We start from the raw sequence: 15101 nt of genomic DNA, 5'->3' as shown, positions 1-15101 counted from the left end.
CTGTTCCATTGTATATATGTACCACATCTTCTTTACCCATTCCTCTATTGATGGACATTTAGGTTGCTTCCATGTCCTGGCTATTGTAAATAGTGCTGCAATGAACATTACTCAGCCATAAAAAGGAACGAAATTGTGCCATTTGCAGAGATGTGGATGGACCTAGAGACTGTCATACAGAGTGAAGTAAGTCAGAAAGGGAAAAACAAATATCGTATAATATCACTTATATGTGGTATCTAGAAAAGCAATACAGATGAACTTATTTACAGAGCAGAAATAGAGACAGAGATGTAGAGAGAAGATGTATGGATACCAAGGGGGGAAGGACGCATGGGATGAATTGGGAGATTGGTATTGACATATATACAGTACTATGCATAAAATAGATAACCAAACCGAACCTACTGTATAGCACAGGGAACTCTACTCAGTGCTCTGTGATGACCTAAGCGGGAAAGAAATCCAAAAAAGAGGCGATATATGTATACATATAGCAGATTCTTTTTGCTGTACAGTAGAAACTAACACAACATTGTAAAGCAACTATACTCCAATAAAAATTAATTAAATAAAAAAGAGTTCCTGTTGTCTATATCCCTAGTGTTTTCAATGTTCTGTATTTTGGCCACTTTAATAGGTATGCAGTAGTATAGCCACTTTTTAAAGACATCCTTAACTCTTTGTTCTCTCATAGATATATCTTTGGGTTTAAAATACTAGCATAATGAATACCGCAAAGATCTAACTGCCCTCTGCGTAAATTACATTTTAAAATGGGCAATCACTAACTTAAAGAGAGTAATTTATTAAAATACATGAAAGATCATCCAGTACATGATGAGACCTAGAATTAAGGGACACGGTGTGTGTGTGTGTGTTTGTGGGTGTGTGCACATGCAATGTGTGTATTGAGGATGTTGGTGAGAAGATTTGTGTTAAGAGGTGAATTCCCAATAATCCTAGTTTAAAATATACCACAGACTTCCTGAATGAATTTTTCAAGTTTATCTTCCAATCTGGTTTTCTGTATCCTCATTTTAAAAGTAGAAGTTGTTATCAGATTATCATTGTCATTTTTTAAAATCTATTTTTTTAATTTTAATTTTTTTTTAAAATTGGAGTATAGTTGATTTACAATGTTGAGTTAGTTTCTACTGTATGGCAAAGTGAATCAGTTATACATATACATATATCCCCTCTTTTTTGGATTTCTGGCACTCACATAAAGGGGTTCTAGGGTTATAGGATAAAGAGTGAGAAAACATCCCAGAAAATTTGCTATTTTAAACATTTTTAGTGTAAAGTTCAGTGCAATCAGTTACACTCACAATGTTGTGCAACCATCATATTACCTATTTCTAAAATATTTTATCACCTCAAACAGAAACTCTATAGCCATTAGGTAATAACTCTCATTCCTTCTTACTCACAGCCCCTGGTAACCACTATTCTACTTTCTATTGCTATTAATTTGATTTATTTATTTTAGGTATGTCATGTAAGTGGAATCATTAAATACTGGTTATTTTGTGTCTGGATTATTTCACAAGGCATGTTTTCAAGATCCATCCATGTTGTAGTATGTATTAGAAATTCATTCCATTTTATGGTTGGATAATATTCAATTGCAGGCATATAACATTTTGTTTATCCATTTATCTGTTGATGAACACTTTGGTTGTTACAGCCTTTTGAGTATTGTGAATAATGCAGCTGTGAATACTGATGTACTGTTGTGTGTTTGAGGGTGTATTTTCAATGTTTCTGAGTTTATACATAGAAGGGAGATTATTGGGTCATATGGTAATTCTATGACTAACTTTTGAGGAACTCCCAAACTGTTTTTCACAGCAGCTGCACCCTTTTACATCGCCACCAAGAAAGTATTATGGTTCCAATTTCTCTACATCCACTCCAAAACATATTTTCATTTATACATATGTGTATAAATATATATACATATAAACACATATAAATATATATAAATATAAATATATATATATATATACTCATCCTAGTAGGTGTGAAGTGGTATCTCATTGTGGTTTTGATTCCCATTCCCTTAATGACTAATGATGTTCAGAATTCTTTCATGTGTTTATTGGCCATTTTTATATCTTCTTTGGAGAAATATCTATTCAAGTCCTCTGTCCATTTTTTAATTGGATGGTTTGTCTTCTTGTTGTTGAGTTCTAGATGTTAAGTTGTTCTCTATATATTCTGGTTATTAATCCGTTAGAAGATATATGATTTGCAAATACTTTCTCCCATTCTGTGGGCTTTCTTTTCACTCTCTTGATAGTGTTATTTTATGCACAATGTTTTTAATTTGAATAACATCCAATTTACTTTTTTCTTTTGTTGCTTTTTCTTTTCATTTCATATTAAAGAAACCATTGCCAAATCGAACACAGATTTGCCTCTATGATTTCTTATAGTTGTAGCTATTAAATTTAGGTTTTCGTTCTGTTTTGAGTTATTTTTTATATGTGGTATAAAAGTGCAACTTCATCCTTTTATTCAAATTTTGGTATATCCACTTTTCTCTTCATCATTTGTTGTTCTTCCCCCTTTAAATAATCTTGGCTCTCTTGTTGAAAAATCAATAGACCTTAGATATGTGGGTTTATTTCTGGGTTTCCAATTCTACCCCATTGGCCTATATGTCTGTCCTTATGCCAGTTCTACATTGTTCTGAGTATTGTAACTTTGTAGTAATATTTGAAATTTGAAAATTTGAGTCCTCTAATTTTGTTTTAGTTTTTCAATAATGTTTTAGCTATTTGAAGTTTCTTGAGATTCCATATAAGCTTTAGGATGAGATTTTCCATTCCTTTACAAATGTCACTGGGATTTTGATGGGTATTACATTGAATCTGTAGATCACTTTGGGTAATATTGACATCTTAACATTATTAAGTCTTCCAATTCATGAAAACAGGATAGTTTTCTGTTTACTTGTGTCTTCATTTTCTTTAGGCAATATTTTGTGATTTTCAGTATATGAGTCTTTTTACTTCTTTGTTATGTTTATTCCTAAGTATTGTTTTTTGATGCCATTGTAAATGAAATTGTTTTCTTAATTTCCCTTTTGGATTGCTTATGCTAGTATGTGGAAATATAGCTGATTTTTGTATGTTTATTTTGTATGCTGCAACTTTGCTGAATTTGTCTGAGTTCTAACATGTGTGTGTGTGTGTGTGTGTGTGTGTGTGTCTGTGTGTGTGTGTGTTTTAGGGTTTACAAAAGTAAGATCATGTCATCCAACGATATAGTTTTATAATTTCCTTTCCAATCTGGAAGCCGTTTATTTTCTTATTTTTTGCCTAATTTCTCTGGCTAGAATTTCTACTAATACGTTGAATCTAGGTGATAAAAGCAGACATCCTTGTCTTGTTCCTGATCTTAGTGGGAAATATTTTGCTCTTTCATTCTTGAGTATGATGTTAGCTGTGTTTTCTTTTTTTAAACTTGGCTTTGATCATATTGATAAACTCCCCTTATATTCCTAGTTTACTGAATGTTTTTATCATGAAATGGTGCTTCCTTTTTTCAAATATATTTTCTGCATCAGTTTATATGGTCACATTTTCCCCTTTAATCTACTCATGTGATACATTACATTGATTGTTTTTCATATGTTAAATCCACTCTTACATTCCTGGGATAAATCCTATTTGGTCTTGGTATATAATTATTTTAATATGCTGTTGGAATAGGTTTGCTAGTATTTTCTTGAGGATTTCTGAATCTATATTCATAAAGGATATTGGTTTGCAGTTTTCTTTTCTTGCAGTGTCGTTGTCTAACTTTGCTTTCAGGGCAATGCTGGCTTCATAGAATGAGTTAGAAAATGTTCTTTCTTCATATTTTTGGGAAAAGTTTGAGAAAGGTTGGTGTTTAGCATTTTTAAAATGTTTGGTAGAATATATCAAACATTTGGTAGTGGGTTTTTGTTTTGGGGAGGTTTTTATTAGGGATTCAATCTTCTTAGGTTTTTTTTTTGTGATACTATAAAAGTTATTTATTCACTATACACAGAACATGTCCCCTATAAAATGTACATGTAAATCACTAGAAAGTATATTTGGTGAACATTTTCTCAATTACAGAACATACTAAATCAGTTGGGAATAACAGCTGTCTGCCTCAAAATAATCTAATTATAGCACCCAGAGTGTCTCCTTTACATCTGATGCAAAGTTAAATACTTATTTTGGGGATTGTTTCCTAACGTGTTTGAGGAGGCAGAGTTAACAATTATATATAACTCTAGTATATTACAGTCACTGCACAGTAAATCAGTTTATTACAGATTAAAACATCATTTTTTCATTATTTGTATTAATGGGATGAAAACAAATACTGGATACTTTTAAATGGCAAATAACCACAAAATTACTTATCTTTGATAGTATATTGGGTTTTATAATTACATAGGATATAAATGGTGTAAAATAGTTATGAATAATACACCTCAAACAAAACAGTGAGGCCACACTGTAATGATTCACTAGATTGTGCTCAGTAGACATTTATTGAATAAGTGAATTTTATCTATTTTTCTCCCCAATTACCCAGTACAATTTTTGCCCACAGTAAGGGCTCAGTAAATGTTTGCTGAATATACTGACTAGGAAAGAGGTGAGAAGAGATGAACCCTCTTAGCTGGATGTCAAGTATAATTGGAATTTATGTGGGAGAGTGTTTAAGGAAGATGTAAACCGCATGTGGCATACAAGTAAGGAAACTCAGATGCCAACAAAGCAAACCATTAAGCAGAAAACACTGGCACTGGAATAAACAAAGGCAAGATTTGCCAATAGCAAAAACAGAACTGACTTTAAGAGATAAGCAAGTTTATATTGGACCATACCTTTTCTCACCCAATTCAGTTTGAGACAGACCAATAGAGGCACTGTAAGAGACTATGGCTGTCTTCCTTGATATTCAAACATCCTAGTTTCCAATTTAACATGGACCTGTTACCCATGAATCAATATAAACCTATTCAGATTTAGGGATTAGTTTCCACAAGTACAAAGTTGAATTTCCTTTTATTTGTCCTAAAATGCTTACTTTCAAACTTGAAGGGACTTCAATTATTCCATGTAGTTTCGATAACATTCTTTTATCTTTTCAGACCAGAGTCAAAATATTCGTACAGTATTCATACTGCAGCACCTTCCACTCACCCTTTGGTCGCTTGAACTGCCCTTCTTTGGTTCTTTTTCCGCTTTCTCAGATCTTTCTTGAAGTGTAGTAAGCAGAACTGTACTGGGTATTCCAGCTGCAGTTTGGTCTATCATTGTCGGAATGGCTTCTGCTACGCCGTGGTCTTCCAGTCGGTCTACTGTTTCTAGGACTATAAGATCTTCTATAGTTGTAATCAAAGGAACGACTTCTTGATCTCCTTCTTTCATAACTTCGGCTTCTAGAACGTCTATATCTGTCATAATCATCATAGCGTGAAGAACTATACACATTCCTCCCTTCCTTGGCTTTCATCTGATTTGGAGTCTTTCGATCCCCCTGTGCAAACTGTATTTCAATTTGGCGTCCACAAATCCATTTTCTGTCCAAATTATGTAAAGCATCTTCTGCATCACGAACATCCTCAAATTGAACATATGCAAATCCTCTTGGACGGCGAGTGTAGAAATCAAGTGGAACATACACATCAACTATAGGACCATAACGACCGAATTCGCTTCGTAAATCTTCAGACCTGGTATCGTCCGCCACGTTCCTTACGAAGAGAGACGTGTTGGGGGGACGCAGGTACCGGGACATGACAGCGGCGTGGGTCTCAAACGGGACACTAACGGGCTCAGCAAACCGTCTGCAGCTCCGGCGCCGGAACCTCGAGACACACAGCCAGAGGACTCCGCTACGGCAACCGCCTCTTCTCGTGAGAGTTCACTCCCGCCTCCCTCCACCTCCTACCTCTCTTCTTAGTTTTTATCAGCCTATTCAGATTTTCTGATTTTCTATTTCTTCCTCAGTCAGTCTTGGTAGTTTATGTGTTTATCAGAATTTGCTCATTTAATCCAGATATCCAATTTATTATTTTTTTTGAATTTTATTTTATTTATTATTTTATGCAGCAGGTTCTTATTAGTTATCCATTTTATACATATTAGTGTATATATGTCAATCCCAATTTCCCAATTCATCCAATTTAGTGTCGTGCTGATGTTCATTATATACTCTTATAATGTTTTTATTCCTGTAAAATCAGTAAAGTTCCCTTTTTAATTTCACAATTTAATAATCTGAGTCTTCTCTTTGATTTAGTCAATCTAGTTAAAAGTTTGTCAATTTTGTTGATCTTTATAAAAAACTTTTGATTGTTAATTTTCTCTATTGTTATTCTTTTTATATTTAATTTATCTCCACTCTAATATGTAGTATTTCCTTCCCTCTTCTAGTTTTGAGTTTAGTTTGCACTTTATCTTCTACTTCCTCAAATTGTACTGTTCAGTCTTTCTTCTTTTTAATGAATGCATTTATAGTTATAAACTTCTATCTTATCACTGCTTTTACTGCATCCTATAAGTTTTTGTATGCTGTGTTTTCATTTTCTTTTGTATTAAGGTATTTTATAATTCACCTTGTGATTTATTTTCAACCCCTTGGTTATGTAAGTGTATGTTGTTTATTTTCCACATATTTGTGAGTTTTCCAGTTTTCTTTCAGTTATTGTTATCTAGCATTATTCCATTGTTCTCAGAAAACACACTTTATATAATTTCAATCTTTTAAAATTTGTTAAGATTTGTTTTGTGGCCTCACATATGGTCTATTCTGGAGAATAGTCTATGTACACTTGAGAAATAAGTATATTCTGCTATTTTTGGGTGAAGTGTTTCTCATGTATCTGTTAAGTAGGTCTAATTGTTTTATAGGGTTATTCAAGCCCTCTCTTTCCTTATTTTACCCTGTCTTGTTGTTCATTCCATTATTAAAATTGAGGTATTGGAGTCTCCAAATATTATTTGAGATCTGTATAGTTCTCTCCTCAATTTAGTCAACTAATACTTCATATATTTAGTGGCTCTATTGTTAGATACATGTATGTTTATATATGTTATATCCTCTTGGATTGAGCCTTAATCAATGTATAATGTCCTTCTTGATCTCCTGTAATCTTTTATTACTTAATATCTATTTGGCTGGTAATTATATAACCACTTCAGCTCTGTTTTGGTTAATAGTTTCTTGGAATATCATTTTAAATTATTTTACTTTTCACCACTTTGTTTCTCTTAATCTAGTTTCTTGTAGATTGTATATAAATGAATCATGTCTTTTTATCCATTTTTCCATTACCTATCTTTTAAATGAAGATTTTTATTCATTTACATTTAAATTAGTGATAATAAAATATTTCTGCCTTTATGTATTTTTTAAAGAATGATTCATTTTAAAAAGTATTTTTCCAGTTTTATTCAGATATAATTGACAAACAGCACAGTATAATTTTAAAGTGTACAGCATAATGATTTGACTTACATACACCATGAAATAATTACAACAATAAGTTTAGTGAATATGCATCATCTTGTATAGATAAAAAATTAAAGAAATAGAAAAAAAATGTTTCCCTTGTGATGGGAACTCTTAGGATTTACTCTCTTAACAACTTTCTTAAGTAACGTACAGCAGTGTTAATTATGTTTATCATGTTGTACATTATATCAATAGTACTTACTTACCTTATAACTGGAGTTTGTACATTTTGACTACCTTCATCAAATTGCCCTTTCCCCCTACCCTGGTCCCTTGTTTTTTTTTTGAAGTATAGTTGGACTACACCATTTTGTTAGTTCCTGGTACAGAATATAGTAATCTGATATTTCTATACATTTTACAACAATCACCATGAGAAGTCTAGTTACTATCTGTAACCATACAAACATATTACATAATTATTAACTATATTCCCCACACTGTATATTTCATACCTGTGACTCACTTATTTGTAACTGAAAGTTTGTACCTCAATCACCCCCACCTATTTCTCTCCTCCCATCCCTGCCCTCTGGCAACCACCTGTTTTTTCTCTGTATCCATGATGGTGTTTCTGTTTAGTTGAGTTTGTTAATATGTCTTTTTTTTTTAGATTCCACATATAAGTGAAATCATACAGTATTTTTCTTTCTTTGTTTGACATATTTCATTTAGCATTAATACACTCTAGGACCATCCATGTTGTCACAAATGGAAATATTTCATTCAGTTTTATGGCTGATATATACATATATACATATACATATATATTATATATATATATCTCACATCTTCTTTAACCATTTATCTATTAATGGACACTTAGATTGCTCCCATACCTTGACTATTGTAAAGAGTGATGAAATAAACATAGATGTACATATATCCTTTTGAATTCTGGTTTGTATTTTTTTTCATAGATGCACAGAATGAAATTACTGGATTCCATGTTAATTCTATCTTTAGTTATTTGAGAAATTTTCATACTGTTTTCTATAGGCTACACCAATTTACATTCCCACCAACAGTGCATGAGTGTTCCCTTTTCTTCACATTGTCACAAAAACTTGGTGTTTCTTGTCTTGTTGATAATAGCCATGCTGACAGATGTGAGGTGATATCTCACTGTGGTTTGTATTTGTATTTCCCTTAAGATTAGTGATGATTCAGGTCCTCTAAATAGACATTTAAATCAAATTGTTTGTTATTTTGATGTTGAGTTTTATAAATTCTTCAAATATTTTGAATATCAACCTTTTATCAAATATATTGTTTGCAAATATCTTCTTCCATTCAGAAAGTTGCCTTTTGTTGTTTTTGACAGTTTTCTTCACTGTGCAAAAGTGTTTTTGTTTTGTTTTGTTTTGTTTTGTTTTGTTTTTTGTAGTCCCATTTGAATCCCATTTATTTATTTTTGCTTTTGTTGTCCTTGCCTGAGGAGACAGATCCAAGAAATTGTTGCTAAGTCTGATGTCACAGAGATTACTGTCGTGTTTTCTTCTAGGAGTTTTATGGCTTTAGGTCTTACTTTTAAGTCTTTTAATCAGTTTTGAGATTGTTTTTATATATGGTGTAAAAATGGTCCAGTTTCTTTCTTTTATTTGTAGCTGGCTAGTTTTTCCAACACCATTTATTGAAAAGACAGGCTTTTCCTCATTGGTATATTCTTGCTTCTTTGCCATAGATTAATAGACCATATAACCATGGCTTTATTTCTGGACTCTCTATTCTGTTCCATTTATTTATATGTCAGTTTTTGTGTCAGTACCATGCTATTTTGATTACTGTAACTTTGTGTTATAGCCTAAAATCAGGGACTGTGATAACTCCAGCTTTGTTCTTCTATCTCAAGATTGCTTTGGCTATTGGAGGTCTTTTGTTGTTCCATACAAATTTTATAATTATTTGTTCTGGTTATATGAAAAATGGCATTGATATTTTGATAGAGATTGCACTGAATCTGTAGATTGCTTTGGGTAATATGGAAATTTTTGCAATGTTGATTTTTAAATTAATGGATTTTTAAATCCATAAGCATAGTATATCTTTGTTTTATTTGTGTCATCTTCAATTTCTTTCATCAATTTCTTACAGTATTCAGAGTACAGGTCTTTCACGTTCTTTTTTTTTTTTTTTTAAACATCTTTATTGAAGTATAATTGCTTTACAATGGTGTGTTACTTTCTGCTTTATAACAAAGTGAATCAGTTATACATATACATATGTTCCCATATCTCTACCCTCTTGTATCTCCCTCCCTCCCACCCTCCCTATCCCACCCCTCTAGGTGGTCACAAAGCACCGAGCTGATCTCCCTGTGCTATGTGGCTGCTTCCCACTAGCTATCTATTTTACATTTGGTAGTGTATATATGTCCATGACACTCTCTCACCCTGTCACATCTCACCCCTCCCCCTCCCCATATCCTCAAGTCCATTCTCTAGTCGGTCTGTGTCTTTATTCCCGTCTTGCCACTAGGTTCTTCATCACCTTTTTTTTTATCTTAGATTCCATATATATGTGTTAGCATACTGTATTTGTTTTTCTCTTTCTGACTTACTTCACTCTGTATGACAGACTCTAACTCCATCCACCTCATTACAAATACCTCCATTTCATTTCTTTTTATGGCTGAGTAATATTCCATTGTATATATGTGCCACATCTTCTTTATCCATTCATCCGATGATGGACACCTAGGTTGCTTCCATATCCTGGCTATTGTAAACAGAGCTGCAATGAATATTTTGGTACATGACTCTTTCTGAATTATGGTTTTCTCAGTGTATATGCCCAGCAGTGGGATTGCTGGGTCGTATGGTAGTTCTATTTTTAGTTTCTTAAGGAATCTCCATACTGTTCTCCATAGTGGCTGTATCAATTTACATTCCCACCAACAGTGAAAGAGTGTTCCCTTTTCTCCACACCCTCTGCAGCATTTATTGTTTCTAGATTTTTTGATGATGGCCATTCTGACCGGTGTGAGATGATACCTCATTGTAGTTTTGAGTTGCATTTCTCTAATGATTAATGATGTTGAGCATTCTTTCATGTGTCTGTTGGCAATCTGTATCTCTTCTTTGGAGAAATGTCTATTTAGGTCTTCTGCCCATTTTTGGATTGGGTTGTTTGTTTTTTTGTTATTGAGCTGCATGAGCTGCTTGTAAATCTTGGAGATTAATCCTTTGTCAGTTGCTTCATTTGCAAATATTTTCTCCCATTCTGAGGGTTGTCTTTTGGTCTTGTTTATGGTTTCCTTTGCTGTGCAAAAGCTTTTAAGTTTCATTAGGTCCCATTTGTTTATTTGTGTTTTTAATTCCATTTCTCTAGGAGCTGGGTCAAAAAGGATCTTGCTGTGATTTACATCATAGAGTGTTCTGCCTATGTTTTCCTCTAGGAGTTTGATAGTGTCTGGCTTTACACTTAGGTCTTTAATCCATTTTGAGTTTATTTTTGTGTATGGTGGCAGGGAGTGTTCTAATTTCATACTTTTACATGTACCTGTCCAATTTTCCCAGCACCACTTATTGAAGAGGCTGTCTTTTCTCCACTGTATATGCTTGCCTCCTTTATCAAAGATAAGGTGACCATATGTGTGTGGGCTTATCTCTGGGCTTTCTATCCTGTTCCATTGATCTATATTTCTGTTTTTGTGCCAGTACCAAACTGTCTTGATTACTGCAGCTTTGTAATATAGTCTGAAATCAGGGAGCCTGATTCCTCCAGCTCCATTTTTCCTTCTCAAGATTGCTTTGGCTATTCGGGGTCTTTTGTGTTTCCACACAAATTGTGAAATTTTTTGTTCTAGTTCTGTGAAAAATGCCAGTGGTAGTTTGATAGGGATTGCATTGAATCTGTAGATTGCTTTGGGTAGCAGAGACATTTTCACAATGTTGATTCTTCCAATCCAAGAACATGGTATATCTCTCCATCTATTTGTATCATCTTTAATTTCTTTCATCAGTGTCCTATAATTTTCTGCATACAGGTCTTTTGTCTCCTTAGGTAGGTTTATTCCTAGATATTTTATTCTTTTGTTGCAATGGTAAATGGGAGTGTTTTCTTAATTTCACTTTCAGATTTTTCATCATTAGTATATAGGAATGCAAGAGATTTCTGTGCCTTAATTTTGTATCCTGCTACTTTACCAAATTCATTGATTAGCTCTAGTAGTTTTCTGGTAGCATCTTTAGGATTCTCTATGTATAGTATCATGTCATCAGCAAACAGTGACAGCTTTACTTTTTCTTTTCCGATTTGGATTCCTTTTATTTCTTTTTCTTCTCTGATTGCTGTGGCTAACACTTCCAAAACTATGATGAATAATAGTGGTGAGAGTGGGCCACCTTGTCTTGTTCCTGATCTTAGTGGAAATGGTTTCAGTTTTTCACCATTGAGGACAATGTTGGCTGTGGGTTTGTCATATATGGCCTTTATTATGTTGAGGAAAGTTCCCTCTATGCCTACTTTCTGCAGGGCTTTTATCAAAAATAGGTGTTGAATTTTGTCGAAAGCTTTCTCTGCATCTATTGAGATGATCATATGGTTTTTCTCCTTCAATTTGTTAATATGATGTATCACATTGATTGATTTGCATATATTGAAGAATCCTTGCATTCCTGGAATAAACCCCACTTGATCATGGAGTATAATCCTTTTAATGTGCTGCTGGATTCTGTTTGCTAGTATTTTGTTGAGGATTTTTGCATCTATGTTCATCAGTGATATTGGCCTGTAGTTTTCTTTCTTTGTGACATCTTTGTCTGCTTTTGGTATCAGGGTGATGGTGGCCTCGTAGAATGAGTTGGGGAGTGTTCCTCCCTCTGCAATATTTTGGAAGAGTTTGAGAAAGATAGGTGTTAGCTCTTCTCTAAATGTTTGATAGAATTCGCCTGTGAAGCCATCTGGTCCTGGGCTTTTGTGTGTTGGAAGATTTTTAATCACAGTTTCAATTTCAGTGCTTGTGATTGGTCTGTTCATATTTTCTATTTCTTCCTGGTTCAGTCTCGGCAGGTTGTGCATTTCTAGGAATCTGTCCATTTCTTCCAGGTTCTCCATTTTATTGGCATAGAGTTGCTTGTAGTAATCTCTCATGATCGTTTGTATTTCTGCAGTGTCAGTGGTTACTTCTCCTTTTTCATTTCTAATTCTATTGATTTGAGTCTTCTCCCTTTTTCTCTTGATGAGTCTGGCTAATGGTTTATCAATTTTGTTTATCTTCTCAAAAAACCAGCTTTTAGTTTCATTGATTTTTGCTATTGTTTCCTTCATTTCTTTTTCATTTATTTCTGATCTGATCTTTATGATTTCTTTCCTTCTGCTAGCTTTGGGGTTTTTTTGTTCTTCTTTCTCTAATTGCTTTAGGTGCAAGGTTAGGTTGTTTATTCGAGCTGTTTCCTGTTTCTTGATGTAGGCTTGTATTGCTATAAACTTCCCTCTTAGCACTGCTTTTGCTGCATCCCATAGGTTTTGGGTCGTCGTGTCTCCATTGTCATTTGTTTCTAGGTATTTTTTGATTTCCCCTTTGATTTCTTCAGTGATCACTTTGTTATTAAGTAGTGTATTGTGTAGCCTCCATGTGTTTGTATTTTTTACAGATCATTTCCTGTAATTGATATCTAGTCTCATAGCGTTGTGGTCGGAAAAGATACTTGATATGATTTCAATTTTCTTAAATTCAACAAGGCTTGATTTGTGGCCCAAGATATGATCTATCCTGGAGAATGTTCCATGAGCACTTGAGAAAAATGTGTATTGTGTTGTTTTTGGGTGGAATGTCCTATAAATATCAATTAAGTCCATCTTGTTTAATGTATCATTTAAAGCTTGTGTTTCCTTATTTATTTTCATTTTGGATGATCTGTCCATTGGTGAAAGTGGGGTGTTAAAGTCCCCTACTATGATTGTGTTACTGTCAATTTCCCCTTTTATGGCTGTTAGTATTTTCCTCATGTATTGGGGTGCTCTTATGTTGGGTGCATAAATATTTACAATTTTTATACCTTCCTATTGGATCGATCCCTTGATCATTATATAGTGTCCTTCTTTGTCTCTTGTAATAGTCTTTATTTTAAAGTCTATTTTGCCTGATATTAGAATTGCTACTCCAGCTTTCTTTTGATTTCCATTTGCATGAAATATCTTTTTCCATCCCCTCACTTTCAGTCTGTATGTGTCTCTAGGTCTGAAGTGGGTCTCTTGTAGACAGCATATATATGGGTCTTGTTTTTGTATCTATTCAGCCAGTCTGTGTCTTTTGGTGGGAGCATTTAATCCATTTACATTTAAGGTAATTATCGATATGTATGTTCCTATTCCCATTTTCTTAAATGTTTTGGGTTTGTTATTGTAGGTGTTTTCCTTCTCTTGTGTTTCTTGCCTAGAGAAGTTCCTTTAGCATTTGTTGTAAAGCTGGTTTGGTGGTGCTGAACTCTCTCAGCTTTTGCTTGTCTGTAAAGCTTTTAATTTCTCCATCAAATCTGAATGAGGTCCTTGCTGGGTAGAGTAGTCTTGGTTGTAGGTTTTTCTCCTTCATCACTTTAAGTATATCCTGCCATTCCCTTCTGGCTTGCAGAGTTTCTGCTGAAAGATCAGCTGTTAACCTTATGGGGATTCCCTTGTGTGTTATTTGTTGTTTTTCCCTTGCTGCTTTTAATATGTTTTCTTTGTATTTAATTTTTGTTAGTTTGATTAATATGTGTCTTGGTGTGTTTCTCCTTGGATTTATCCTGTATGGGACTCTCTGTGCTTCCCGGACTTGATTAACTATTTCCTTTCCCATATTAGGGAAGTTTTCAACTATAATCTCTTCAAATATTTTCTCAGTCCCTTTCTTTTTCTCTTCTTCTTCTGGGACCCCTATAATTCGAATGTTGGTGCGTTTAATGTTGTCCCAGAGGTCTCTGAGACTGTCCTCATTCTTTTCATTCTTTTTTCTTTATTCTGCTCTGCAGTAGTTATTTCCACCATTTTATCTTCCAGGTCACTTATCCGTTCTTCTGCCTCAGTTATTCTGCTATTGATCCCATCTAGAGTATTTTTAATTTCATTTATTGTGCTTTTCATCGTTGCTTGGTTCCTCTTTAGTTCTTCTACGTCCTTGTTAAATGTTTCTTGCATTTTGTCTATTCTATTTCCAAGATTTTGGATCATCCTTACTATCATTAGTCTGAATTCTTTTTCGGGTAGACTACCTATTTCCTCTTCATTTGTTAGGTCTGGTGTGTTTTGACCCTGCTCCTTCATCTGCTGTGTGTTTTTCTGTCTTCTCATTTTGCTTATCTTACTGTGTTTGGGGTCTCCTTTTCACAGGCTGCAGGTTCGTACTTCCCGTTGTTTTTGGTATCTGTCCCCAGTGGCTAAGTTTGGTTCAGTGGGTTGTGTAGGTTTCCTGGTGGAGGGAACTACTGCCTGTGTTTTGGTGGATGAGGCTGGATCTTGTCTTTCTGGTGGGCACGGCCACGTCTGGTGGTGTGTTTTGGGGTGTCTGTGGCCTTATTATGATTTTAGGCAGCCTCTCTGTTAATGGATGGGCTGTGTTCCTGTCTTGCTAGTTGTTTGGCATAGGGTGTCCAGCACTGTAGCTT

At 34.2% G+C, this 15101-nt stretch overlaps 1 protein-coding gene across 1 annotated transcript; it reads right to left on the bottom strand.

Annotated features, from left to right (window-relative positions):
* Nucleotides 1–4765: 4765 nt before the first annotated feature.
* LOC133082233 (serine/arginine-rich splicing factor 10-like) lies at nucleotides 4766–5868 on the bottom strand. The gene has a single exon (XM_061178741.1). The coding sequence runs from the start codon at nucleotides 5794–5796 to the stop codon at nucleotides 5245–5247; it is 552 nt and encodes a 183-aa protein (XP_061034724.1). The 5' UTR covers nucleotides 5797–5868; the 3' UTR covers nucleotides 4766–5244.
* Nucleotides 5869–15101: the final 9233 nt, after the last annotated feature.

This window comes from Eubalaena glacialis, chromosome X (assembly GCF_028564815.1).
Source record: "Eubalaena glacialis isolate mEubGla1 chromosome X, mEubGla1.1.hap2.+ XY, whole genome shotgun sequence".
Lineage (NCBI taxonomy): Eukaryota > Metazoa > Chordata > Mammalia > Artiodactyla > Balaenidae > Eubalaena > Eubalaena glacialis.
The sequence above is the reverse complement of the archived record's forward strand: the minus strand, read 5'-3'. Positions and strand labels throughout refer to the sequence as shown.